Source organism: Ranitomeya imitator, chromosome 3 (assembly GCF_032444005.1).
Source record: "Ranitomeya imitator isolate aRanImi1 chromosome 3, aRanImi1.pri, whole genome shotgun sequence".
NCBI classification, from domain to species: domain Eukaryota; kingdom Metazoa; phylum Chordata; class Amphibia; order Anura; family Dendrobatidae; genus Ranitomeya; species Ranitomeya imitator.
The window spans coordinates 844,496,780-844,523,414 of NC_091284.1; the positions used below are offsets into that span (position 1 = coordinate 844,496,780).

Sequence of the window (26,635 nt, forward strand, 5' to 3'; positions counted from 1 at the left end):
CAGCAGGCATAGGAAATCCCACCATGACATCCTTAAGGGCTTCAGAGAGACCCTTTCTGAAGATTGCTGCCAAAGCACATTCATTCCATTGAGTGAGCACAGACCACTTTCTAAACTTCTGACAATAAATCTCTATCTCATACTGACCCTGACACAGAGCCAGCAAATTTTTCTCTGCCTGATCCACTGAATTAGGTTCATCGTACAGTAATCCGAGCGCCAGAAAAAACGCATCAATATTACATAATGCAGGATCTCCTGGCGCAAGGGAAAATGCCCAGTCTTGAGGGTCGCCACGTAATAAAGAAATAATGATCTTAACTTGTTGAACTGGGTCACCAGAGGAGCGAGGTTTCAACGCCAGAAACAGTTTGCAATTATTTTTGAAACTCAGAAATTTAGTTCTATCTCCAGAAAACAAATCAGGAATAGGAATTCTTGGTTCTAACATAGAATTCTGAGCCACAAAGTCTTGAATATTTTGTACCCTTGCAGTGAGAAGATCCACACATGAAGACAGACCTTTAATGTTCATCACCACACCTGTGTCCTGAACCACCCAAATGTCTAGGGAAAAAAAAAGGCAAAACACAGTGCAAAGAAAAAAAAATGGTCTCAGAACTTCTTTTTTCCCTCTATTGAGAAGCATAGTACTTTGGGCCTCCAGTACTGTTATGAATAGGTAATTCAGAACCACAATGGACCTTGAAGTTCAGAGCACACAAGTGACCTGACAAAACCCACAAAACATAGGATGAGCTCTGAGACGTGGAAACTCTGCTGACCGCAATCCCTAAACCTATCAAACCACACTAGAGGTAGCCGTGGATTGCGCCTAACGCTCCCTATGCAACTCGGCACAGCCTGAGAAACTAGCTAGTCCTGAAGATAGAAAAATAAGCCTACCTTGCCTCAGAGAAATTCCCCAAAGGAAAAGGCAGCCCCCCACATATAATGACTGTGAGTAAAGATGAAAATACAAACACAGAGATGAAATAGATTTAGCAAAGTTTGGCCCGATTTACTGAATAGACCGAGGATAGGAAAGATAGCTTTGCGGTCAACACAAAAACCTACAAACAACCACGCAGAGGGGCAAAAAGACCCTCCGCACCGACTAACGGTACGGAGGTGCTCCCTCTGCGTCTCAGAGCTTCCAGCAAGCAAGGAAAACCAAAAAAGCAAGCTGGACAGAAAATATAGCAACAAAAGTAACACAAGCAGAACTTAGCATATGCTGAGCAGACAGGCCACAGGAACGATCCAAGAGGAAGCAAGACCAATACTAGAACATTGACTGGAGGCCAGGATCAAAGCACTAGGTGGAGTTAAATAGAGCAGCACCTAACGACTTAACCTCATCACCTGAGGAAGGAAACTCAGAAGCCGCAGTACCACTCGTGACCACAGGAGGAAGCTTGATCACAGAATTCACAACACATGTCATAGTCATAACAAACCCAGCATTCATCTCGGATTAACGTGGGCATTCTAATGAGATCAAATATGTCCTATCTGGGATACATATTTACAGAGAAATCCCTACTTCTTTACCAGATGGAGTTAGAAGCCCGTGTTTCGAGGGATGGGTAGATCCACCGAGTGAGATTAAGAATATATATTTTCGTGTTCTTAACGTAAACGGTTTGCGTAATATCTTACAAAAACAAAACAAAGAACTTCCATGAATTCTAGAGACTTAGAATCCAGTTCTAGCCTGTCACTTTCCACTGCAGGAATGCCGGTCGTAAATACTTTTGCTCTCTGAGCTAGAGGTAATAAACTCTTCTTCCCCCATCCCTTGGAAATGAAAGCTTTTGGCTGAGTGCAAGGGAAGGGGAGCTTTTTAGCCCGCAGCCTGCTAACAAGAGAAACTACTTATATGATATTTCATACCATATTGTGACACTGCTATACACCTCTGTACATTGTGTACCGCCATATACCTCCATACATTATATACTGCCATACACCTCCGTACATTGTGTACCGCCATGCACCTCCATACATTATATACCGCCATACACCTCTATACATTGTGTAGGGCCATACACCTCTGTACATTATATGCTGCTATACACCTCTGCACGTTGTGTACAGCCGTACACCTCAGTACATTGTGTACCACCATACACCTCCATACATTATATACCGCCATACACCTCTATATATTATATACCGCCATACAGCTCTATATATTATATACCGCTATACACCTCTATATATTATATACCGCTATACACCTCTATATATTATATACCGCCATACACCTCTATATATTATATACCGCTATACACCTCTATATGTTGTGTACCGCCATACACCTCTATATATTATATACTGCTATACACTTCTCTATGTTGTGTACCGCCGTACACCTCTATATATTATATACCGCTATACACCTCTATATATATATTTTATATACCGCCGTACACCTCTATATATTATATACCGCTATACACCTCCATACATTATATACCGCCATACACCTCTATATATTATATACCACCATACACCTCTATATATTATATACCGCTATACACCTCTATATATTATACTAGATTGTGGCCCGATTCTAACACATCGGGTATTCTAGAATATGCATGTCCCCGTAGGATATGGACAATGATGATTCCAGAATTCGCGGCAGACTGTGCCCGTCGCTGATTGGTCGAGGCAACCTTTATGACATCATCGTTGCCATGGCAACCATTATGACATCATCGTCACTGTGCCCGTTGCTGATTGGTCGAGGCCGGGCGGCCTCGACCAATCAGAGACGCGGGATGTCTACGTCCTTTATGACATCATCGTCGCTGTGCCCGTCGCCCAATCAGAGACGCGGGATTTCTACGTCGATACTGTGCCCGTCGCTGAATCAGAAACGTGGGATTTCTACATCCTTTATGACATCATCGTCGCTGTGCCCGTTGCTGATTGGTCGAGGCTTGGCGGCCTCGACCAATCAGAGATGCGGAATGTCTACGTCCTTTATGACATCATCATTGCTGTGCCCGTCGCCCAATCAGAGACGCGGGATTTCTGCGTCGACACTGTGCCCGTCTCTGATTGGTCAAGGCCTAGCGGCCTCGACCAATCAGAGACGCGGGATTTCAGACAGACAGACAGACAGACAAACCCTTAGACAATTATATGTATAGATACCACTATACACCTCTATATATTATATACCGCTATACACCGCTATATATTATATACCGCCATACACCTCTATATATTATATACCGCCGTACACCTCTATATATTATATACCGCTATACACCTCTATATATTATATACCGCTATACACCTCTATATATTATATACCGCTATACACCTCTATATATTATATACCGACATACACCTCTTTATATTATATACCGTCATACACCTCTATATATTATATACCGCTATACACCGCTATATATTATATACCGCCATACACCTCTATATATTATATACCGCCGTACACCTCTATATATTATATACCGCTATACACCTCTATATATTATATACCGCCATACACCTCTATATATTATATACCGACATACACCTCTATATATTATATACCGCTATACACCTCTATATATTATATACCGCCATACACCTCTATATATTATATACCGACATACACCTCTATATATTATATACCGCTATACACCTCTATATGTTGTGTACCGCCATACACCTCTATATATTATATACCGCTATACACCTCTATATATTATATACCGCTATACACCTCTATATATTATATACCGCCATACACCTCTATATATTATATACCGCCGTACACCTCTATATATTATATACCGCTATACACCTCTATATATTATATACCGCTATACACCTCTATATGTTGTGTACCGCCATACACCTCTTTATATTATATACCGCTATACACCTCTATATATTATATACCGCCGTACACCTCTATATATTATATACCGCTATACACCTCTATATATTATATACCGCTATACACCTCTATATATTATATACCGCCATACACCTCTATATATTATATACCGACATACACCTCTATATATTATATACCGCCGTACACCTCTATATATTATATACTGCTATACACCTATATATATTATATACCGCTATACACCTCTATATATTATATACCGCTATACACCTCTATATATTATATACCGCCGTACACCTCTATATATTATATACCGCTATACACCTCTATATATTATATACCGCCATACACCTCTATATATTATATACCGACATACACCTCTATATATTATATACCGCTATACACCTCTATATATTATATACCGCCATACACCTCTATATATTATATACCGACATACACCTCTATATATTATATACCGCTATACACCTCTATATGTTGTGTACCGCCATACACCTCTATATATTATATACCGCTATACACCTCTATATATTATATACCGCTATACACCTCTATATATTATATACCGCCATACACCTCTATATATTATATACCGCCGTACACCTCTATATATTATATACCGCTATACACCTCTATATATTATATACCGCTATACACCTCTATATGTTGTGTACCGCCATACACCTCTTTATATTATATACCGCTATACACCTCTATATATTATATACCGCCGTACACCTCTATATATTATTTACCGCTATACACCTATATATATTATATACCGCTATACACCTCTATATATTATATACCGCCATACACCTCTATATATTATATACCGCCATACACCTCTATATATTATATACCGCTATACACCTATATATATTATATACCGCTATACACCTCTATATATTATATACCGCTATACACCTCTATATATTATATACCGCTATACACCTCTATATATTATATACCGCTATACACCTCTATATGTTGTGTACCGCCATACACCTCTATATATTATATACTGCTATACACCTCTATATATTATATACCGCCATACACCTCTATATATTATATACCGCTATACACCTCTATATATTATATACCGCCGTACACCTCTATATATTATATACTGCTATACACCTATATATATTATATACCGCTATACACCTCTATATATTATATACCGCCATACACCTCTATATATTATATACCGCCATACACCTCTATATATTATATACCGCTATACACCTATATATATTATATACCGCTATACACCTCTATATATTATATACCGCTATACACCTCTATATATTATATACCGCTATACACCTCTATATATTATATACCGCCATACACCTCTATATATTATATACCGCTATACACCTCTATATATTATATACCGCTATACACCTCTATATATTATATACCGCTATACACCTCTATATATTATATACCGCTATACACCTCTATATATTATATACCGCTATACACCTCTATATGTTGTGTACCGCCATACACCTCTATATATGATATACCGCTATACACCTCTATATTATATACCGCTATACACCTCTATATATTATATACCGCTATACACCTCTATATATTATATACCGCTATACACCTCTATATATTATATACCGCCGTACACCTCTATATATTATATACCGCTATACACCTCTATATATTATATACCGCTATACACCTCTATATATTATATACCGCTATACACCTCTATATATTATATACCGCTATACACCTCTATATATTATATACCGCTATACACCTCTATATGTTGTGTACCGCCATACACCTCTATATATGATATACCGCTATACACCTCTATATTATATACCGCCATACACCTCTATATATTATATACCGCTATACACCTCTATATGTTGTGTACCGCCGTACACCTCAACGTATTGTTTAGAAATGACCTTCTGACTCTGGGCAGCAGCTAAGATCCTTGCTGAAGTCTTTCCTCCTCGGCAGTGTGTGAACACATCCCTGAGCGCTCCAGACCAGCAGACTGCCAGAACTTCTGCTTTTATAGAGGAGACACGGCCATGTGATTGACAGCATCTGGCTGCCACTGACTCTGGTCATTACTATGGAAGCAGTGAGGGTGTACTTACTTTCTCATGCACAGTGTCTGTATTTTGGGTAACTTTTGGTAATTGTCAGGTTCTTCTTCTGTTACTCGGGGTGTGTGGCCCTCCGTATAATGATGTGTGTCGCTCCAGGCTCCGGCACGCCATGTATCGGGTGCAGCAAGTCAGTAATGTACAAGACGAGTGCACAGAGAAGATGGAGGAGTGCTGGCGCCAACTCCAGGAGGCGGAGAAGGTCTGTACATGGAAGATGGAGGCCAGACAGGTTATATAGATAGAAGATTGTATTGTCAGTGCATACATACAGTGTTCTGAACAAGTTCTCATACTCCGTGAACTTTTACCCATTTTTTTACGTTGCATCCATAAAATTAAAGTTGTTTTAAAATAAACAAAGGTGACTTAATCAGAAGATCTTGGAATAATAATAATAATTTCCACAATTGGAATTGATATAATGAAATGTTCCTGTGCTGAGATAATCTTATAAATGTGCACCCCTGCTGTGCTGTGTAATGGTCGTGTCCGACCGTACAGGAGCCTGGTCTGATCATACCACAGCTGCTGGGCGGGGGAGGGAGGAAAAGAGGATCCAGATTTACAGGACGGGATCACAAATGATTCGTTCTTTGATGTAAAACATTTTTTAAAAACAGGAAATGAAATGTTTTATCTGATAAAAAGAATGAGCTGTGATCCCCGGCTGTAATGTCTGGATACTCTTTTTCTTCTCCAGATTTTTGGAGTATACGACTAAGGCTGCTTTCACACATCAGGTTTTTGCCATCAGTCACAATCCGTCGAATTGTGAAAAAAACGGATCTGTCGCAGATTGTGAAAAACTGATGCAACGGATCTGTTTTTTCCAGCTAATTGGATCCTAAAAAAAATCGAAGCATGCTCAATTAAAAAAAACGGAATCCGTCACCGGATTCCATCATTTGACGGATCCGGCGCCATAGGCTTCCATTCTAGCAAACGACGGACGTCAATGGATCCGTAGCTGTCCGTTTTTTCGACAGAGACAAAAAAAATTACTTTGTCCGTTTTCTCCGGCCGCCGGATAAACAATTTTCGACGGATCCGGCGAAAAACGAATGAATACAAGTCTATGAGAAAAAATGGATCCAGCGGCAACTTTTGCTGGATCCGTTTTTTTCAAAATTCGCCGGATTGTGACTGATGGCAAAAAACTGATGTGTGAGAGGGGCCTTCTAGTTCTCCTGTGGACAGATTCTCTCCCCTGAGCTGTCGCCTCAGCTGCCTCTCTCATTAATTCTCTCCTTGCTTGTGATGTCAGGTTATGTGGACGGCCATGTCGTGGTAGGTTTGCAGTTGTGCCTTACTCCTTCCATTATTGCATGATGGATTGTACAGTGCTCTGTGAGATTTTCAGAGCTTGGCCTATTTTTGTCACTACTCTATTGTTGGGTGTCCTGGGATCAGGGGCTCCTTCACTGTCACTAATGCTAGGGGGCACCTTAGCTCGCCCTGATCTCCAGATCACTTCTTCTGATGGTGAAGACGCCAGGGCCACGTACCTTGCCTTTGCTCCTGAATCTGCCCTCAGTGTGAACCGTTCCCTCACCCAGGGAAGAGGGGAGTAGTAGTGTACCGTAAAACACCAACCAGACTAAGGCTAGTTTCACATTAGCGTTTTGCTGATCTGCGGAGGGCTGCGGACTTCCTCCGTGAAGCCCCGCCCTCGGCCACACCTCCGCCACTCGCTCCGCCTGCTTCTGCATGCGGCCGGCATGCGGCCTTGGTACCTATCTTTAACATTAGGTACGCAGGTCGTGCGGCTGTATGCGGATGGTGCCGCATGCGTCGTTTTGACGATGTGGAGAAAAAAAATTGCTACAAGCTGCATCCTACGCTGGTCGCCGCATCGTCAAAACGACACATGCGGAAGCATCCGCATATAGCGGCATGACCTGCGTACCTAATGTTAAAGATAGGTACGCAGGCCGCATGCATGCCACATACAGAAGTAGGCGGAGCTAGCGGTGGAGGTGCGGCCGAGGGCGGGGCTTCACGGAGGAAGTCCGCAGCCCTCCTCAGATCAGCAAAACGCGAATGTGAAAACGGCCTAACAAGGCAATACAAACAGGGATAACAGAAAATACCAAACATACAAATATACTCACACATATAACAGTAATGCATCGGGGAGTGGAGGATGGGGTAAAACCAAAGTAGGAGAAGAAGGGGAATTATCACACTTACTAAACCAAGCAACAGTCACAGATAAATCCAACAAACGCCTTGTCCAATAACAACCAATAACCTCCAGCCATGCAGCATTAGCTACTCTGACAATGAGTGCTAGCCAGGACCCAGATATATAGGAGATGGCAGTGGCTAACGATGAACACCTGAGAGCCTTAATGCAGGAAAGCTTCCAGGAGCTCTCAACTGAGCAGATTAATCTGTTGTGAATTCTGTTGTCGGGCTCCCTCCTGTGGTCATGAATGGTACTTCGGCTGGTTCTGTCCATGGACTTCCTCTGGTGGGTGTTTCTGAGTTTCCTTCCACAGGTGACGAGGTTAATTCGTTAGCTGGCTGCTCTATTTAACTCCACTTAGATCTTTGCTCCATGCCACCTGTCAATGTTCCAGTATTGGTCTAATTCACTCCTGGATCGTTCTTGTGACCTGTCTTCCCAGCAGAAGCTAAGTTCCAGCTTGTATTTCTTTGGTTTGCTATTTTTCTGTCCAGCTTGCTATTTTTATTGTTGTCTTGCTTGCTGGAAGCTCTGGGACGCAGAGGGAGCGCCTCCGCACCGTGAGTCGGTGCGGAGGGTCTTTTTTGCGCCCTCTGTGTGGTCTTTTTGAAGGTTTTTGTGTTGACCGCAAAGTAACCTTTCCTATCCTCGGTCTGTTCAGTAAGTCGGGCCTCACTTTGCTAAATCTATTTCATCTCTGTGTTTGTACTTTCATCTTTACTCACAGTCATTATATGTGGGGGGCTGCCTTTTCCTTTGGGGAATTTCTCTGAGGCAAGGTAGGCTTTATTTTTCTATCTTTAGGGCTAGCTAGTTCCTTAGGCTGTGCCGAGTTGCATAGGGAGCGTTAGGCGCAATCCACGGCTATTTCTAGTGTGTTTGATAGGATTAGGGATTGCGGTCAGCAGAGTTCCCACGTCCCAGAGCTCGTCCTTTATTATCAGTAACTATCAGGTCATTCCGTGTGCTCTTAACCACCAGGTCCATTATTGTCCTGACCACCAGGTCATAACATTAATCCACGCATTGCTAAAAGAAACTTACATCGTTTAACTCCATTAACGGCGGCACTTAAGGGTACTTGTTATGGACCTGGTGGTTAGGAGCACCCGGAGGTGCCACTCTGCATCCCAGAGCTTCCAGCTAGCAAGGCAAAATCATGATAGCAAGCTGGACAAGAAAACAATGAACAAATAATTAACTAGCAGGGACTTAGCTTCTGCTGGAGTAGACAGGTCACCAGAAAGATCCAAGAGCGAACTGAACCAGTACAAGAACACTGACAGCTGGCATGGAGTAACGATCTGAGTGGAGTTAAATAGAGCAGCCAGCCAAAGAATAAACTTAAGTCACCTGTGGAAGGAACCTCAGAAGCAGCAGCTCCACTCACAGCCACCAGAGGAAGTCCATGGACAGAACTCGCCGAAGTACCATTCATGACCACAGGAGGAAGTTCGATAACAGAATTCATAACAGGTACTCCTCAGCACCTGTTTTTAATGATGCTGAGAAATGAGTGTATAGCGCCCCCAGTGTCAGAAATTCTACAGGGTATCAGCTACTGGGGGTAGCTGAGACCCCGGATTACATGATTCAGGTCAGTTTTTACCGACCCCAGTGTTGCAATCACCGTTACTCACAGAATTACGGCGACTGCAAAAAAAAAAGTCAGATTTCCCATTTAATTTCTCTCTCCTCTGATGTGATCTAGCACATCAGAGAAAAGAGAAATAGGTTTCCCCGAGCCCCCCAGCACCTCCGGTGTCCCTGGACCCTCCTGCATCCTCGGTCCTGGCCGCTGACAACTTTTTCCGGGAAGAAAATGGCGGGCGCATGTGCGGTGCGCCCTCCAAGATCTGCTGGCCAGCACACGGCAAAAATAGGAATTTTTTCCTATTGGTTCATTTTGATCAATATGATAGACCCTAACACAGTGATCAAACTAAAAAAAAAATAGTAAATCAAACCCCCCTTTATCACTCCCTTAGTTAGTAAAAAATAATTATGGTTGGGCTAGGGTTAAGGTTGTGTTGGGGTTACGGTTAGGTTAGGGTGGGGTTGGGATTAGGGTCAGGGGTAGGGCTGTGTTTGGGTTGGAGTCAGAATTGAGGGGTTTCCACTGTTTAGATACATCAGGGGGTCCCCAAACGCCACATGGCGCCCACCATTGATTCCAGACAATTTTGCGTTCATTTAGTCAAACGGTGCTCGCTGGTCAACTTTTAACCCTTATAACAAAAAAAATTATGTTTCCAAAATTGTGCTGATGTAAAGTTGACATGTGGGAAATGTTACTTATTAACTATTTTGTGTGACATATTTCTCTTATTTAAGGGGAAAATTTTCAACATTTTCACCAAATTTCCATTTTTTTAAAATAAATAAACGCAAGTTATATCGAAGAAATTTTACCTGTAACATGAAGTACAATATGTCACAAAAAAAAATCTCAGAATCGGTGGGATACGTTAAAGCGTACCAGAGCTATAATCTCATAAAGTCACAGTGGTCAGAATTGTATAAATTGGCTCTGTCGCTAAGCAGTTAATAAAAAGTTGAAGTGCTTCCAAACAGGACAGGAGTAGGAGAAATCAGATGCTGTGGTCTTCTGGCTCCTTTCTGTCGCGCTAAACCCGTGACCATTTTTTAGAACCTAGCCCTGCTTTCCTCCTCCCCAAAGCTTTATCCCTGACTTGTCTGGTGAGCTCCTTGGTTTTCATGATGCTGTTTTATCCCTAATGATCACAAACCTCTGAGGCGTTCACAGAAGAGCTGTAGTTATACTATGGAGAAATCACACCCAGGAGGACGAAATGTCATTCAGGATTTTTTTTCAGGGTATCAGACTACAGGAAGTTCCATCTTCTGGTAAAAATATTGAAACTCAGTCCATCTTTATTGGGTTAAAAATTATAGTGTCTGCCGGGGCCTCTGCGTGGTTTCCCTCCTCCCGCCATGCAGGGACGCCGACTTACTCACTGCCCTGGCCCTGGATGCAGCAGCTTCTTCACGCGCTCCCTCCTCCACACAGTGTTCCCGCGACGTGCCTAGTGCGTGCTCCCCTTTTCTTAAAGGGCCAGTGCATGCACATGGTAAAATGCTAACAGCTGGGAGGCATTTAGTTAGTGGTGCACATGCAAGGTATCTACGAGCCATTAGCTGGGAGGCATCTTGTATAGAAGGCACTTCTTTAGTTAGAAGGCGCCTGATCAAACCCTATAGTTAGTTAGGTGGTTTGTAGTGTGCCTCTGCATGCGGCCAGGTCCCAACCCCAGTCTATTATTGCTATTCCTGTATCCGGTGTCCCCATAGTTTATTGGAAAGTTATTCCCGTATCCTGTGTCCCGTTAGTCCAGTTTGTCTGTGTTCCAGTCACCGCGGCATCCTATTTCTGAAACTGTGTCTGCGGTATCTATACTCAAACCCTGGTCCCGGTGCAGCCAGTCCAGGGTCCTTTGCTCCTGGTCCTAGTTCGGCCAGCTCTAAAACTGCTCCTGATATCTATGGCTGTGAACAAGAACCTGTGGGTACAGTCCGTCAGTCTCCATTCTGGCTAGTCAGTGACCTCGTCAGCGAACCCGACCCATGGGACGGCAGCTGCAGTATCGGTGGCCCCTGGAGGCTGCTCCATGAGGAGCTCCAGGGACCGCCAGGTAGCTACGCCCCTTCCCAGGTGGGTCCGGCCTGTGGCACAGTGGATCCACAGACCACGTGTGTCACCTGAAGGTGCGAGACAGAGACAAGGGTACGTATTTCTAACACCATCCAGAGTTATTTTTTAATATGGATTCTTAACCCCATAAAGATGGACTGATTTCCAATGTTTCTACAGCAGCTGGACCTCCCTACTCTTTCTTCTTGGATCTTGCGGGATCTGGTCAGAACGTCGTTCCTTGCACACGGGATCATTCTCTTCAGTGCTGAGCTGGCGTTACCTCCATATCAAGTGATGGGCTACTGTGTGTCGTGGAACGCCCGCCAGTGCCGTGGGGTACTCGGTACCGGGTCCGGTACTTAAAGGGGATGTTACGGTGGCAGCGACCTGGTCCGTGGCCCTCGGCGCCCAAGTAAAAGGGAAAGTCCTTAAAGGGGTTTTGTGAATAAAGTTTGTGTTCGTGACGCCACCTGTGGTATTCAGTCAGAGGGGACCGACGCTGCTTAAAGGGGTCCGCAGGGGTGATGGTATGGCAGCTAGATGGTATACCTTCCCACAGGTGAGGTTGGGTCCCCAGCGCTCCCGGTGTGTAGGTGAAGATGGTGAGTGGTGCAGTAAGAAACAGAGGACACATGTTTGCAGTCTCTTTACCTGGTTTACTGAAGACTTCAGGCAGCCACAGTCCAGGGCACCAGATCACAGGGCAGGCAGGGTCTGGCCGGCTTCAAATCAAATTCAGAGTTCCCTTTATCAGGTGGAGTTAGAAGCCTTCCTACTAGCGTGGTGATGTTGTAGTCCCTTGCTGCCTGTGGCTTCTATCAAGGTCCTCACAGTCCTCTCTGTCCTCCTTAAAGGTGGGACACAAACCCGTATGACAGGTGGCTTGAGCCTTTTTACAGGGTCTTATCACGACCCCGGCTCTATGCGCCACTGTGCCTCCTGGGTGTTGAGGCAGACAGGTGACGTGTAATCCAGCTGTCCTGCCGGTTTCTGCTGTGCCTTGTGGAGTCTGACACAACCTCGGTCTTCCAGCTACCTGTGTCTGCACTCTGCAAGGAGGTAGCTCAGTCGCAGCTATTCTCCTCAGTTCTTTCTCCCCTGTGCTCTGCTTTCCTGCATGCTCTCTCAAATGTGTTCTCCTTCTGTATTCTCTCTTCCAGGAGCTGCAGCCCCCTCTTGGCTGCATGGCCCCTCACATGTCTTTCTGCCTCAGACTGTTCCAGTCTGCTGTCTGGCACCAACTCCCTAACTTTCCCTCCAGACCAGAATATATATATAGGAAAGCCACCCAAAAGCTGGATCAGAGCTCCCCTTTCTGGCCTGGAGTGTGAACATGTTGTATGTTTGTGGTTACCTGATAAAGGAGATCTTCCTTCGCTTCCAAGCGTGACATCACTCTCCCTGTGAGGAAAGCAATGACACTGTGACAACCAGGACCCTGGGGTGTTACAGTCGTAACACAGAAAATCCCAATAAGATACATGTGGAATAGCTCACGGGGTATGAAGAATTTAAGGCACTGTATGTATGTATAAGTATATATACACCCCCTGTACCTTCACACACTTTGCGCTTTTCTCTTATTTTATAATTACAGACTATAAAGATGTTTTTATTTTATTGACAGAAAACAAAACACTGCAGGAAAGAACTTGAGATGATTGAAGAAGATGAGAGACGAGTGCAGCTGGAGTGTGAGGAGCTGGACAGAGCCAAGGAGAGAGTGAGGGCCCGGCTAAACAGACTGCGGAGCCAGAGAGAGAGCGACCTGGACCTGGTGAGAGGGAACCTCACATCACAGCGTAGTACCATTATCATGGGTAGTGTACCCCATGGATGTATACCTGTCGTTGATATTGTACCCTCCATCACAAATTGGTGTCTCCACCATCTCAACACCATGGTCCACCTCCCTGTCACACATCTGTATACCCCCACATGTCCCAGTCTAAGCCAATTGCTCCTGTGTGTCCTCCGTCCTAGGCTTGTCTCCAGTGGGCTGCTGTCCAGAAAGAACTGAGAATTTTGGATGTGGAGGAAATCCGGAGCTACCGCATCCCCCCAGCCCCTGTCGTGATGGTCACTGATGTCCTCTGTACAGTGTTTAGACGAGAACAAGGGTGGGAAAATGCCAAACTGCTCATTGGAAAAGACAATTTTTATCAGGTCAGAATATGGGGAACAGATATAGGGGTTTAGCTGAAAGCGCGTACAGCAATGGACAACATTCTTCTGCCATATGTGACCTGTGATGATCTCTATGTATAGTCACCAATTGTAGGACTGGCACGAAGCATGAACAGCCTGGTGTCTCACCGACTGTAGGACTGAGCAGAGGCAGGAATGGTCTGATGTCTCACCGACTGTAGGACTGAGCAGAGACAGGAATGGTCTGATGTCTCACCGACTGTAGGGCTGAGCAGAGACAGGAATGGTCTGATGTCTCACCGACTGTAGGACTGAGCAGAGACAGGAATGATCTGATGTCTCACCGACTGTAGGGCTGAGCAGAGACAGGAATGATCTGATGTCTCACCGACTGTAGGACTGAGCAGAGACAGGAATGGTCTGGTGTCTCACCGACTGTAGGACTGAGCAGAGGCAGGAATGGTCTGGTGTCTCACCGACTGTAGGACTGAGGAGAGACAGGAATGATCTGGTGTCTCACCGACTGTAGGACTGAGCAGAGACAGGAATGGTCTGGTGTCTCAACGACTGTAGGACTGAGCAGAGACAGGAATGGTCTGATGTCTCAACGACTGTAGGACTGAGCAGAGACAGGAATGATCTGGTGTCTCACCGACTGTAGGACTGAGCAGAGACAGGAATGGTCTGGTGTCTCACCGACTGTAGGACTGAGCAGAGACAGGAATGGTCTGGTGTCTCAACGACTGTAGGACTGAGCAGAGACAGGAATGGTCTGATGTCTCAACGACTGTAGGACTGAGCAGAGACAGGAATGATCTGGTGTCTCACCGACTGTAGGACTGAGCAGAGACAGGAATGGTCTGGTGTCTCACCGACTGTAGGACTGAGCAGAGACAGGAATGGTCTGGTGTCTCAACGACTGTAGGACTGAGCAGAGACAGGAATGGTCTGGTGTCTCACGGACTGAGGAGAGGCAGGAATGGTCTGATGTCTCAGCGACTGTAGGACTGAGGAGAGACAGGAATGGTCTGGTGTCTCACCGACTGTAGGACTGAGCAGAGACAGGAATGGTCTGGTGTCTCAACGACTGTAGGACTGAGCAGAGACAGGAATGGTCTGATGTCTCAACGACTGTAGGACTGAGCAGAGACAGGAATGATCTGGTGTCTCACCGACTGTAGGACTGAGCAGAGACAGGAATGGTCTGGTGTCTCACCGACTGTAGGACTGAGCAGAGACAGGAATGGTCTGGTGTCTCAACGACTGTAGGACTGAGCAGAGACAGGAATGGTCTGATGTCTCAACGACTGTAGGACTGAGCAGAGACAGGAATGATCTGGTGTCTCACCGACTGTAGGACTGAGCAGAGACAGGAATGGTCTGGTGTCTCACCGACTGTAGGACTGAGCAGAGACAGGAATGGTCTGGTGTCTCAACGACTGTAGGACTGAGCAGAGACAGGAATGGTCTGATGTCTCAACGACTGTAGGACTGAGCAGAGACAGGAATGATCTGGTGTCTCACCGACTGTAGGACTGAGCAGAGACAGGAATGGTCTGGTGTCTCAACGACTGTAGGACTGAGCAGAGACAGGAATGGTCTGATGTCTCAACGACTGTAGGACTGAGCAGAGACAGGAATGGTCTGGTGTCTCACCGACTGTAGGACTGAGCAGAGACAGGAATGGTCTGGTGTCTCACCGACTGTAGGACTGAGCAGAGACAGGAATGGTCTGGTGTCTCAACGACTGTAGGACTGAGCAGAGACAGGAATGGTCTGATGTCTCAACGACTGTCGGACTGAGCAGAGACAGGAATGGTCTGGTGTCTCACCGACTGCAGGACTGAGGAGAGACAGGAATGGTCTGGTGTCTCACCGACTGTCGGACTCAGGAGAGACAGGAATGATCTGGTGTCTCACCGACTGTAGGACTGAGCAGAGACAGGAATGGTCTGGTGTCTCACGGACTGAGGAGAGACAGGAATGGTCTGGTGTCTCAACGACAGTAGGACTGAGCAGAGACTGGAATGGTCTGATGTCTCACCGACTGTCGGACTGAGCAGAGACAGGAATGGCCTGGTGTCTCACCGACTGTAGGACTGAGCAGAGACAGGAATGGTCTGATGTCTCACCGACTGTAGGACTGAGCAGAGACAGGAATGGTCTGATGTCTCAACGACTGTAGGACTGAGCAGAGACAGGAATGGTCTGATGTCTCACCGACTGTAGGACTGAGCAGAGACAGGAATGGTCTGATGTCTCAACGACTGTAGGACTGAGCAGAGACAGGAATGATCTGATGTCTCACCGACTGTAGGACTGAGCAGAGACAGGAATGGTCTGGTGTCTCACCGACTGCAGGACTGAGCAGAGACAGGAATGGTCTGATGTCTCACCGACTGTAGGACTGAGCAGAGACAGGAATGGTCTGATGTCTCACCGACTGTAGGACTGAGGAGAGGCAGGAATGGTCTGGTGTCTCACCGACTGTCGGACTGAGCAGAGACAGGAATGGTCTGGTGTCTCACCGACTGTAGGACTGAGGAGAGACAGGAATGGTCTGGTGTCTCACCGACTGTCGGACTGAGCAGAGACAGGAATGGTCTGGTGTCTCACCGACTGTAGGACTGAGGAGAGACAGGAATGGTCTGATGTCTCACCGACTGTAGGACTGAGGAGAGACAGGAATGGTCTGGTGTCTCACCGACTGTCGGACTGAGGAGAGACAGGAATGGTCTGGTGTCTCACCGACTGTCGGACTGAGGAGAGACAGGAATGGTCTGGTGTCTCACCGACTGTCGGACTGAGGAGAGACAGGAATGGTCTGGTGTCTCACCGACTGTCGGACTGAGCAGAGACAGGAATGGTCTGGTGTTTCACCGACTGCAGGACTGAGGAGAGACAGGAATGGTCTGGTGTCTCACCGACTGCAGGACTGAGGAGAGACAGGAATGGTCTGGTGTCTCACCGACTGTAGGACTGAGCAGAGACAGGAATGGTCTGGTGTCTCACCGACTGCAGGACTGAGCAGAGACAGGAATGGTCTGGTGTCTCACCGACTGTAGGACTGAGCAGAGACAGGAATGGTCTGATGTCTCAGCGACTGTAGGACTGAGTAGAGACAGGAATGGTCTGGTGTCTCAACGACTGTAGGACTGAGCAGAGACAGGAATGGTCTGATGTCTCAACGACTGTAGGACTGAGCAGAGACAGGAATGGTCTGATGTCTCACCGACTGTAGGACTGAGGAGAGGCAGGAATGGTCTGGTGTCTCACCGACTGTCGGACTGAGCAGAGACAGGAATGGTCTGGTGTCTCACCGACTGTCGGACTGAGGAGAGACAGGAATGGTCTGGTGTCTCACCGACTGTCGGACTGAGCAGAGACAGGAATGGTCTGGTGTTTCACCGACTGCAGGACTGAGGAGAGACAGGAATGGTCTGGTGTCTCACCGACTGCAGGACTGAGGAGAGACAGGAATGGTCTGGTGTCTCACCGACTGTAGGACTGAGCAGAGACAGGAATGGTCTGGTGTCTCACCGACTGTAGGACTGAGCAGAGACAGGAATGGTCTGGTGTCTCACCGACTGCAGGACTGAGCAGAGACAGGAATGGTCTGGTGTCTCACCGACTGTAGGACTGAGCAGAGACAGGAATGGTCTGATGTCTCAGCGACTGTAGGACTGAGTAGAGACAGGAATGGTCTGGTGTCTCACCGACTGCAGGACTGAGGAGAGACAGGAATGGTCTGGTGTCTCACCGACTGTAGGACTGAGCAGAGACAGGAATGGTCTGGTGTCTCACCGACTGTAGGACTGAGGAGAGGCAGGAATGGTCTGGTGTCTCCGTGACTGTAGGACTGAGCAGAGACAGGAATGGTCTGGTGTCTCACCGACTGTCGGACTGAGGAGAGACAGGAATGGTCTGGTGTCTCACCGACTGTAGGACTGAGCAGAGACAGGAATGGTCTGATGTCTCACCGACTGTAGGACTGAGCAGAGACAGGAATGGTCTGGTGTCTCACCGACTGCAGGACTGAGCAGAGACAGGAATGGTCTGATGTCTCACCGACTGTAGGACTGAGGGGAGGCAGGAATGGTCTGGTGTCTCACCGACTGTAGGATTGAGGAGAGACAGGAATGGTCTGGTGTCTCACCGACTGTAGGACTGAGCAGAGACAGGAATGGTCTGATGTCTCACCGACTGTAGAACTGAGGAGAGACAGGAATGGTCTGGTGTCTCACCGACTGTAGGACTGAGCAGAGACAGGAATGGTCTGATGTCTCACCGACTGTAGGACTGAGTAGAGACAGGAATGGTCTGGTGTCTCACCGACTGCAGGACTGAGCAGAGACAGGAATGGTCTGGTGTCTCACCGACTGTAGGACTGAGCAGAGACAGGAATGGTCTGATGTCTCACCGACTGCAGGACTGAGCAGAGACAGGAATGGTCTGATGTCTCACCGACTGTAGGACTGAGGAGAGACAGGAATGGTCTGGTGTCTCACCGACTGTAGGACTGAGGAGAGACAGGAATGGTCTGGTGTCTCACCGACTGCAGGACTGAGCAGAGACAGGAATGGTCTGGTGTCTCACCGACTGTAGGACTGAGCAGAGACAGGAATGGTCTGGTGTCTCACCGACTGTAGGACTGAGCAGAGACAGGAATGGTCTGATGTCTCACCGACTGCAGGACTGAGCAGAGACAGGAATGGTCTGATGTCTCACCGACTGTAGGACTGAGGAGAGACAGGAATGGTCTGGTGTCTCACCGACTGTAGGACTGAGGAGAGACAGGAATGGTCTGGTGTCTCAGCGACTGTAGGACTGAGCAGAGACAGGAATGGTCTGGTGTCTCACCGACTGTAGGATTGAGGAGAGACAGGAATGGTCTGGTGTCTCACCGACTGTAGGACTGAGCAGAGACAGGAATGGTCTGGTGTCTCACCGACTGCAGGACTGAGCAGAGACAGGAATGGTCTGGTGTCTCACCGACTGTAGGACTGAGCAGAGACAGGAATGGTCTGGTGTCTCACCGACTGTAGGATTGAGGAGAGACAGGAATGGTCTGGTGTCTCACCGACTGTAGGACTGAGCAGAGACAGGAATGGTCTGGTGTCTCACCGACTGCAGGACTGAGCAGAGACAGGAATGGTCTGATGTCTCACCGACTGTAGGACTGAGGGGAGGCAGGAATGGTCTGGTGTCTCACCGACTGTAGGATTGAGGAGAGACAGGAATGGTCTGGTGTCTCAGCGACTGTAGGACTGAGCAGAGACAGGAATGGTCTGGTGTCTCACCGACTGTCGGACTGAGCAGAGACAGGAATGGTCTGATGTCTCACCGACTGTAGGACTGAGTAGAGACAGGAATGGTCTGGTGTCTCAGCGACTGTAGGACTGAGGAGAGACAGGAATGGTCTGGTGTCTCACCGACTGCAGGACTGAGCAGAGACAGAAATGGTCTGGTGTCTCACCGACTGCAGGACTGAGCAGAGACAGGAATGGTCTGATGTCTCACCGACTGTAGGACTGAGGAGAGACAGGAATGGTCTGGTGTCTCACCGACTGTAGGACTGAGCAGAGACAGGAATGATCTGGTGTCTCACCGACTGTAGAACTGAGGAGAGACAGGAATGGTCTGGTGTCTCACCGACTGTAGGACTGAGGAGAGACAGGAATGGTCTGGTGTCTCACCGACTGTAGGACTGAGTAGAGACAGGAATGGTCTGATGTCTCACCGACTGTAGGACTGAGGAGAGACAGGAATGGTCTGGTGTCTCACCGACTGTAGGACTGAGCAGAGACAGGAATGGTCTGATGTCTCACCGACTATAGAACTGAGGAGAGGTCGGAGCGGTCTTGTGTCTCACTGACTATAGAACTTAGGAGAGACTGGAATGGTCATGTGTCTCGCCGACTATAGAACTGAGGAGAGGCTGGAGCGGTCTGATGTCTCACCGACTGTAGGACTGAGGAGAGACAGGAATGGTCTGGTGTCTCACCGACTGTAGGACTGAGCAGAGACAGGAATGGTCTGATGTCTCACCGACTGTAGGACTGAGCAGAGACAGGAATGGTCTGGTGTCTCACCGACTGTAGGACTGAGCAGAGACAGGAATGGTCTGATGTCTCACCGACTGTAGGACTGAGGGGAGGCAGGAATGGTCTGGTGTCTCACCGACTGTAGGATTGAGGAGAGACAGGAATGGTCTGGTGTCTCAGCGACTGTAGGACTGAGCAGAGACAGGAATGGTCTGGTGTCTCACCGACTGTCGGACTGAGCAGAGACAGGAATGGTCTGATGTCTCACCGACTGTAGGACTGAGTAGAGACAGGAATGGTCTGGTGTCTCAGCGACTGTAGGACTGAGGAGAGACAGGAATGGTCTGGTGTCTCACCGACTGCAGGACTGAGCAGAGACAGAAATGGTCTGGTGTCTCACCGACTGCAGGACTGAGCAGAGACAGGAATGGTCTGATGTCTCACCGACTGTAGGACTGAGGAGAGACAGGAATGGTCTGGTGTCTCACCGACTGTAGGACTGAGCAGAGACAGGAATGATCTGGTGTCTCACCGACTGTAGAACTGAGGAGAGACAGGAATGGTCTGGTGTCTCACCGACTGTAGGACTGAGGAGAGACAGGAATGGTCTGGTGTCTCACCGACTGTAGGACTGAGTAGAGACAGGAATGGTCTGATGTCTCACCGACTGTAGGACTGAGGAGAGGCAGGAATGGTCTGGTGTCTCACCGACTGCAGGACTGAGGAGAGACAGGAATGGTCTGGTGTCTCACCGACTGTAGGACTGAGTAGAGACAGGAATGGTCTGATGTCTCACCGACTGTAGGACTGAGGAGAGACAGGAATGGTCTGGTGTCTCACCGACTGTAGGACTGAGCAGAGACAGGAATGGTCTGATGTCTCACCGACTATAGAACTGAGGAGAGGTCGGAGCGGTCTTGTGTCTCACTGACTATAGAACTTAGGAGAGACTGGAATGGTCATGTGTCTCGCCGACTATAGAACTGAGGAGAGGCTGGAGCGGTCTGATGTCTCACCGACTGTAGGACTGAGGAGAGACAGGAATGGTCTGGTGTCTCACCGACTGTAGGACTGAGCAGAGACAGGAATGGTCTGGTGTCTCACCGACTGTAGGACAGAGCAGAGACAGGAATGGTCTGATGTCTCACCGACTGCAGGACTGAGGAGAGACAGGAATGGTCATGTGTCTCACCGACTATAGAACTGAGGAGAGGTCGGAGCGGTCTTGTGTCTCACTGACTATAGAACTTAGGAGAGACAGGAATGGTCTGATGTCTCGCTGAGTGTTGGACTGAGGAGAGGCAGGAACGGTCTAATGTCTCACTGACTATAGAACTGAGGAGAGACTGGAATGGTCATGTGTCTCGCCGACTATAGAACTGAGGAGAGGCTGGAGCGGTCTTGTGCCTCGCCGACTATAGGACTCCCCCCAGTATCTAACCTGTCTGCAGGATTGTGTATTAGGGAGGCCCCTGCAGAGACACACATGACCCCACCAGATGCAGGACAGACGCTAGTGTAAGCCTTATGGGATCCAGCCAGCCAGTCCTCCTCTTCTTACTGTCACTGAATGGAAACATTGATTTGTGAGGCTGAACACTTTCCAGGAGAGATTTGCGCACCTTAAAGTGACGAGCAAACAAATCTCTAATAAAACACAACAATAAGATCGATGTACCGGTGCTCTGTGCTGGAAAATGTCCGCATCCCTTAGGATCGTGAACTCCCCTCTATGTCCAATATGTCCATTGGTCCATTAGTCTTTAGCTCCTCACTGAGACCAAAAGCAATAAAAAAGGATTTTATTTGTACATTAAAAGCAAAAGAAAAGTCAAAGATTCTATAGGATTTTTACAGGTTCAAAAGGGGTGAAATGGTCAGAAATGATGTTGAGAAACCGACCTTTTAAATTCCTATTTTGCATCTGTGTTCTCTAAGAAAGCAAATGTAACATCAACTGATCTTCACGGGGCCATCGAAGGAATAAAAGAATCCACAATATCTATAAAGCGAGAGATGGTGAGAGAACGCTGAGCTAATTTACATGAATTTACATCTCCCGGTTCAGATGAATTATATCCTGGGGTACTGAAAGCGATAGGGCTGTCACGGTGTAGAGGCATCATGATTCTCATCTGCACATGGAAACACGAGAAGCAATGGAATGAAACTGAAAGGGAGAAGATATAGATTAGATATTAGAAGGGAGATCAATGAGTGGAACAGGCGGCCACGAGAGGTGGTGAGTTCTCCTTCAATGGAAGTCTTCACACAGAGGCTGGACAGACATCTGTCTGGGATGATTTAGTGACTCCTGCATTGAGCCGGGGGTTTGACACGATGACCCAGGAGGTCCCTTCCAACTCTAATATTCTATGATCACCCAGGATTAATGTACATAATTACCTTATTATAAGGACCAACAAATGTAGGAGCAAATTTCCTTGATTGAACTCTTATACGAAGATTTGAGGAAAGCCAAACAAAATCTCCTACCTGTGAAGACGGGGGGCCCTCCTACATCTGCGGTCTGCATTTGTCTTGGTCTGATCGCAAGTTATCAAAAGATGATTTTCAACTTCTCTCCAGACCTTGATCAAACTGCAGGCTGCCAACCAGAAACCTTTCCAAAAAGTGGATGAAAACCCTACGACAAAAAAAGGTGAGATAGCAGTAGAGGCTCGGTTATTGAGAGCGAAACTCAGTCCTCACCCAGTCCTCTTGAGTAGATAAATCAAAACATCTTAAAGATTGTTCTAAATCTTGGGTCTTTCGCTCCGTCTGACCATCAGTCTCAGGATGATAACCTGAGCAGAACAAAAGCTTAATTCCTAATATGGAGCAAAAGCTACGCTAAACGCTAACCGTAAACTGAACCCCTGGATTGGAAATAATATTTTAAGGAACACCATGTAACTTAAGGATGTGAGAGCTAGACAATGTAGCTAAACTCTTACCGTAGGCAATTTTGGAACCAAGTGAACCATCTTGCTGAAACGGTCCACTATCGCCCATAGTACAGTATTAACCCCAGAATTGGGTAAATCTGTGATGAAATCCATGGACAAATGAGTTCAAGGTTGAGACGGAACCACGTTAGGCAAAAGAAACCCTGCCGGGCCCTAACGAGAGGCTTTAGACCTGGTGCAAATTCTGCACTTACGGACATACTCATCAACATCCTTTTGAGCCTTTTGTCACTGAAAGGACTTGGCAACAGCTCTAAAGGTATAAGAGCAAACAGAATGTCCGACGAACATAGAATGTTAAGAAGATCAATGCGAAGTGAGGATGGCACAAAAAGATTGGTGAGTGCCAAGCCCTCCCGTGCACCAACCTGAGCCTCCACTCACCACAACCCCATCACTAAGAATTTTGACTGGATTTTCGTACCTCAACTTTGGAACAAAACTACGCGATAAAGCATCAGCCATAACATTCTTAGTACCGGTGAGATATATCACAGAGAAATCAAACCAAGCGAAAACGTGGGTCCATCGGGCCTGTCTAGTGTTCAAGTATTTAGCGGTTAACATACAGTACGTTTTTATGGTCAGGGAAGACCGTTACTCTATGCCTAGCCCTCTCCAACCAATGCCTCCATTCCTCCAAAGCTCTATTAGCATTCATGAGATCCTGATCACCTATATCATAGTTGGACTCTACTTGTGAGAATTTCAGAGAAAAAAACTACAAGGATGAAAGTAACCGTTCTTTTATGAAAGAATAGTTCCAATCCCCTTAGATGAGGCGTCCACCTCAACCATAAAAGGCAAATCAACATCGGATTAACTGAGGACAGCAGTTTAGAAAAGGCTATCCTGAGGGCAGGAAAAGCCTCAACAGTCCCAGAAGTCCAAGAGGAAAAGTCAGTATCCTTCTTGGTCATATAAGAGGTTTGACTATGACTGAGAAGTTCTTAATGAACTTACAATAATAATGAGTAAAATCTAATAACTTCTGTAAAGCTTTTTAGTTTGGCAGGTTGTGCCCAATCAAGGACAGCCTGTACCTTAACAGGATCCATCTGAAAACCTTTAGCAGAAGTCAAATGACCCAAAAACTGAACATGTGGCACCTCAAATTGACACTTCTCTACTTTGGCAAATAAATGATTGTCACAAAGAAGTTCAAGCACCTGCTGAACATGCTCTCGATGGTCCGCGCAAGAATAAATAAATATGTCATCCAAGTATATCACTGCATGTCTACCCTCTAAAGAAGAAAAAATGTAATTTATGAAGTTTTCAAAAAACTGCTGGAGCATTGGTCAAATTGAATGGCATCACCAAATGTTGAAAGTGACCCTCTGGTGTATTGAAGGCAGTCTTCCATTTAACACCTTGTCAAACTTGTGTAAGGTTATATGCACCTCTCAGATGTAGTTTAGACAACCACTTGGCCCTCTCTAGTTGACTAAACAGATCAGGAATAAGAGGTTGTGGGTAAGGATTATGTACAGTAACCTTATTCATTTCTTTAAAATCCAAACTTGGATGCAACCCTGCATCTTTTTTCATAACAAAAAAAAATCCCACAGCGACTTGAAAGGTGGAAGTCCTCATGTGACTCTTGGAGAGACTCTTTTGACTGTACTCTTTCAAGGCATCTCTTTTAGGAAGAGAGATTAAACAGATGAGATTTAGGCTATTTGGTCCCTGATATAAACTTGATAGCACAATGAAATGACCTATGCGAGTGAAGATCTTCACACTCTGTCTCAGAGAAAACATCCTCAAATCCTGAATATAATCTGGAAGAAGAGATTTCGTAGATGTCAGGGATTTAGATAAACAACTGGAAAAACAAAAAATTACCCCAAGACTTAATTTTGCAATTCTCCCAATTGATGTTGGATAGTGTTTCACCAACCAGGGCCTACCCAACACAGCCGTGGCTGGTAACGAAGGAAACATCATGAATGAGATAGATTCTGTATGTAACGCTCCCATTCTCATGCACACATTCTCACACCCATGACTTTGGGTAATGGGAGAATTATCAATTGTGCATACTTGAACAGGATGCCCAAGAGGTGACACTGTACACACCCTCGATAGCAAAATCACTGTCCATGAGATCTAAGGTGGAACCTGAGTCAACAAATGCAGAGGTGACTAACTCCAGATTTGTTAACCAAAGACACTTGTAGAAATCAAAATCAAATGTGTCCTTATCCCTAAGACGTCTTTCTAAACACATCGCCTGAGACATGGCGTCATTCAGGGACAACAAGGAGGGACTATATACCATCATATCTCGTATCTGGCAGAATTAACTGCGGCGAGCTGGGTCATTCCAGGAGTTCTCCCCTGCTCAGAGTGTGACCTGAGAGCAGTAGTCCTCCACACTACGTCTTCCTTGAACCAACCTACGGATCATTGATTCAGTAACATACTCTCTGATAAAGTTGTTGTTGCAGCACACTCTGTAGCAGAGTCATCATAAATGAGCCCCGAAGCAGAGAAAAAAGCGCCAACTGGAGAATTCTCATGCAGAGAAAATGCCCAGTCTTGAGAATCTAAACAGAGCAACGACAGAACAAGACCTTCTGCTGACTGTCTCCTATGGATCAGGCAGGTCTGGGACGAAAATACAACTCTTTTGATGAAAGAAAGATGGAAAACTTAGCTTCGATGGGGACCGATCTGGTAGATTTGCATTAAGCTCAGAAGAAGGATTTGGGACGGAGAACACATGCTGTTGTTACCACTTGATGTTCGCCACCTCCAAAGACAAGAACCGTAATTATGCTGCCAGGATGTCCACATGATGGCTTCTCAGCACACTAACATAGTGGGCTAGTGATAATGTTATGATTGTTTAACAACTCACAGGGGAAAATAGGTAAAACACTTGAAACTGCAACTGACCCAACCATTTCCTGTACAGACTAGAAATCCTAGTCGAAGGCAGCTCAGAGCTATGCTTCCTGAAGAGCTGTTGAGCGTTTCACGTTCCTCCTAAGGAACTGGAGGGTGGAGAAGAGTGCAATGCACTTCCATAAGGGAAAGTATACTGAGATACAAAAGATCCCAGAGTGAGTTAAAACAAACCACAAAATACAAAATGAGAAGATAAGATACGTTCTGCAACAGAGTGTGCCATTTACTTCCTAAAGAAGAAACAGAAGACAGGTGCAGGGTGAAAAGCAGAGAGATAAACCCTAGCTGGTCTTTCACTGACTGGTATAAACAACAGCAGTAAGGCTGGACATCCAAATGAGATTTTTACTAGCAGGAAATACCAGCAGGGGGAAGTCTATAAAGTTGCACCCAAAAGGTGATAGGGCAGACAAATGTAAACCCCTGTTAACCTAAAAAGACTAAGGCAAGGATAATAGACAATAAGCACCCGGTGAAAAGGTGTATTTGCTACGGCTTAGCGAATAGAGAAGCCAACCACAAAGCACAGGATCAAGGGTTCGAACCCAGACACATGACACTCGCCAACTGTAAGAGGCAGGAACGGTCATGTGTCATGTGTCTCGCCAAATGTAAGACTGGGGAGAGACAGGAACAGTCATGTGTCTCGCCAACTGTAAGA

At 46.3% G+C, this 26,635-nt stretch overlaps 1 protein-coding gene across 1 annotated transcript in view; it reads left to right on the forward strand.

Annotated features, from left to right (window-relative positions):
- The window catches only part of DNHD1 (dynein heavy chain domain 1), a 349,228-nt gene that overhangs the window by 236,660 nt on the left and 85,933 nt on the right, over positions 1–26,635 (forward strand). Inside the window, exons 27-29 of the mRNA XM_069760007.1 lie at positions 6,151–6,253; positions 13,525–13,674; positions 13,881–14,063. Of these exons, the coding sequence (XP_069616108.1) occupies positions 6,151–6,253; positions 13,525–13,674; positions 13,881–14,063 (436 nt within the window). The remainder of the gene's footprint in view (positions 1–6,150; positions 6,254–13,524; positions 13,675–13,880; positions 14,064–26,635) is intronic.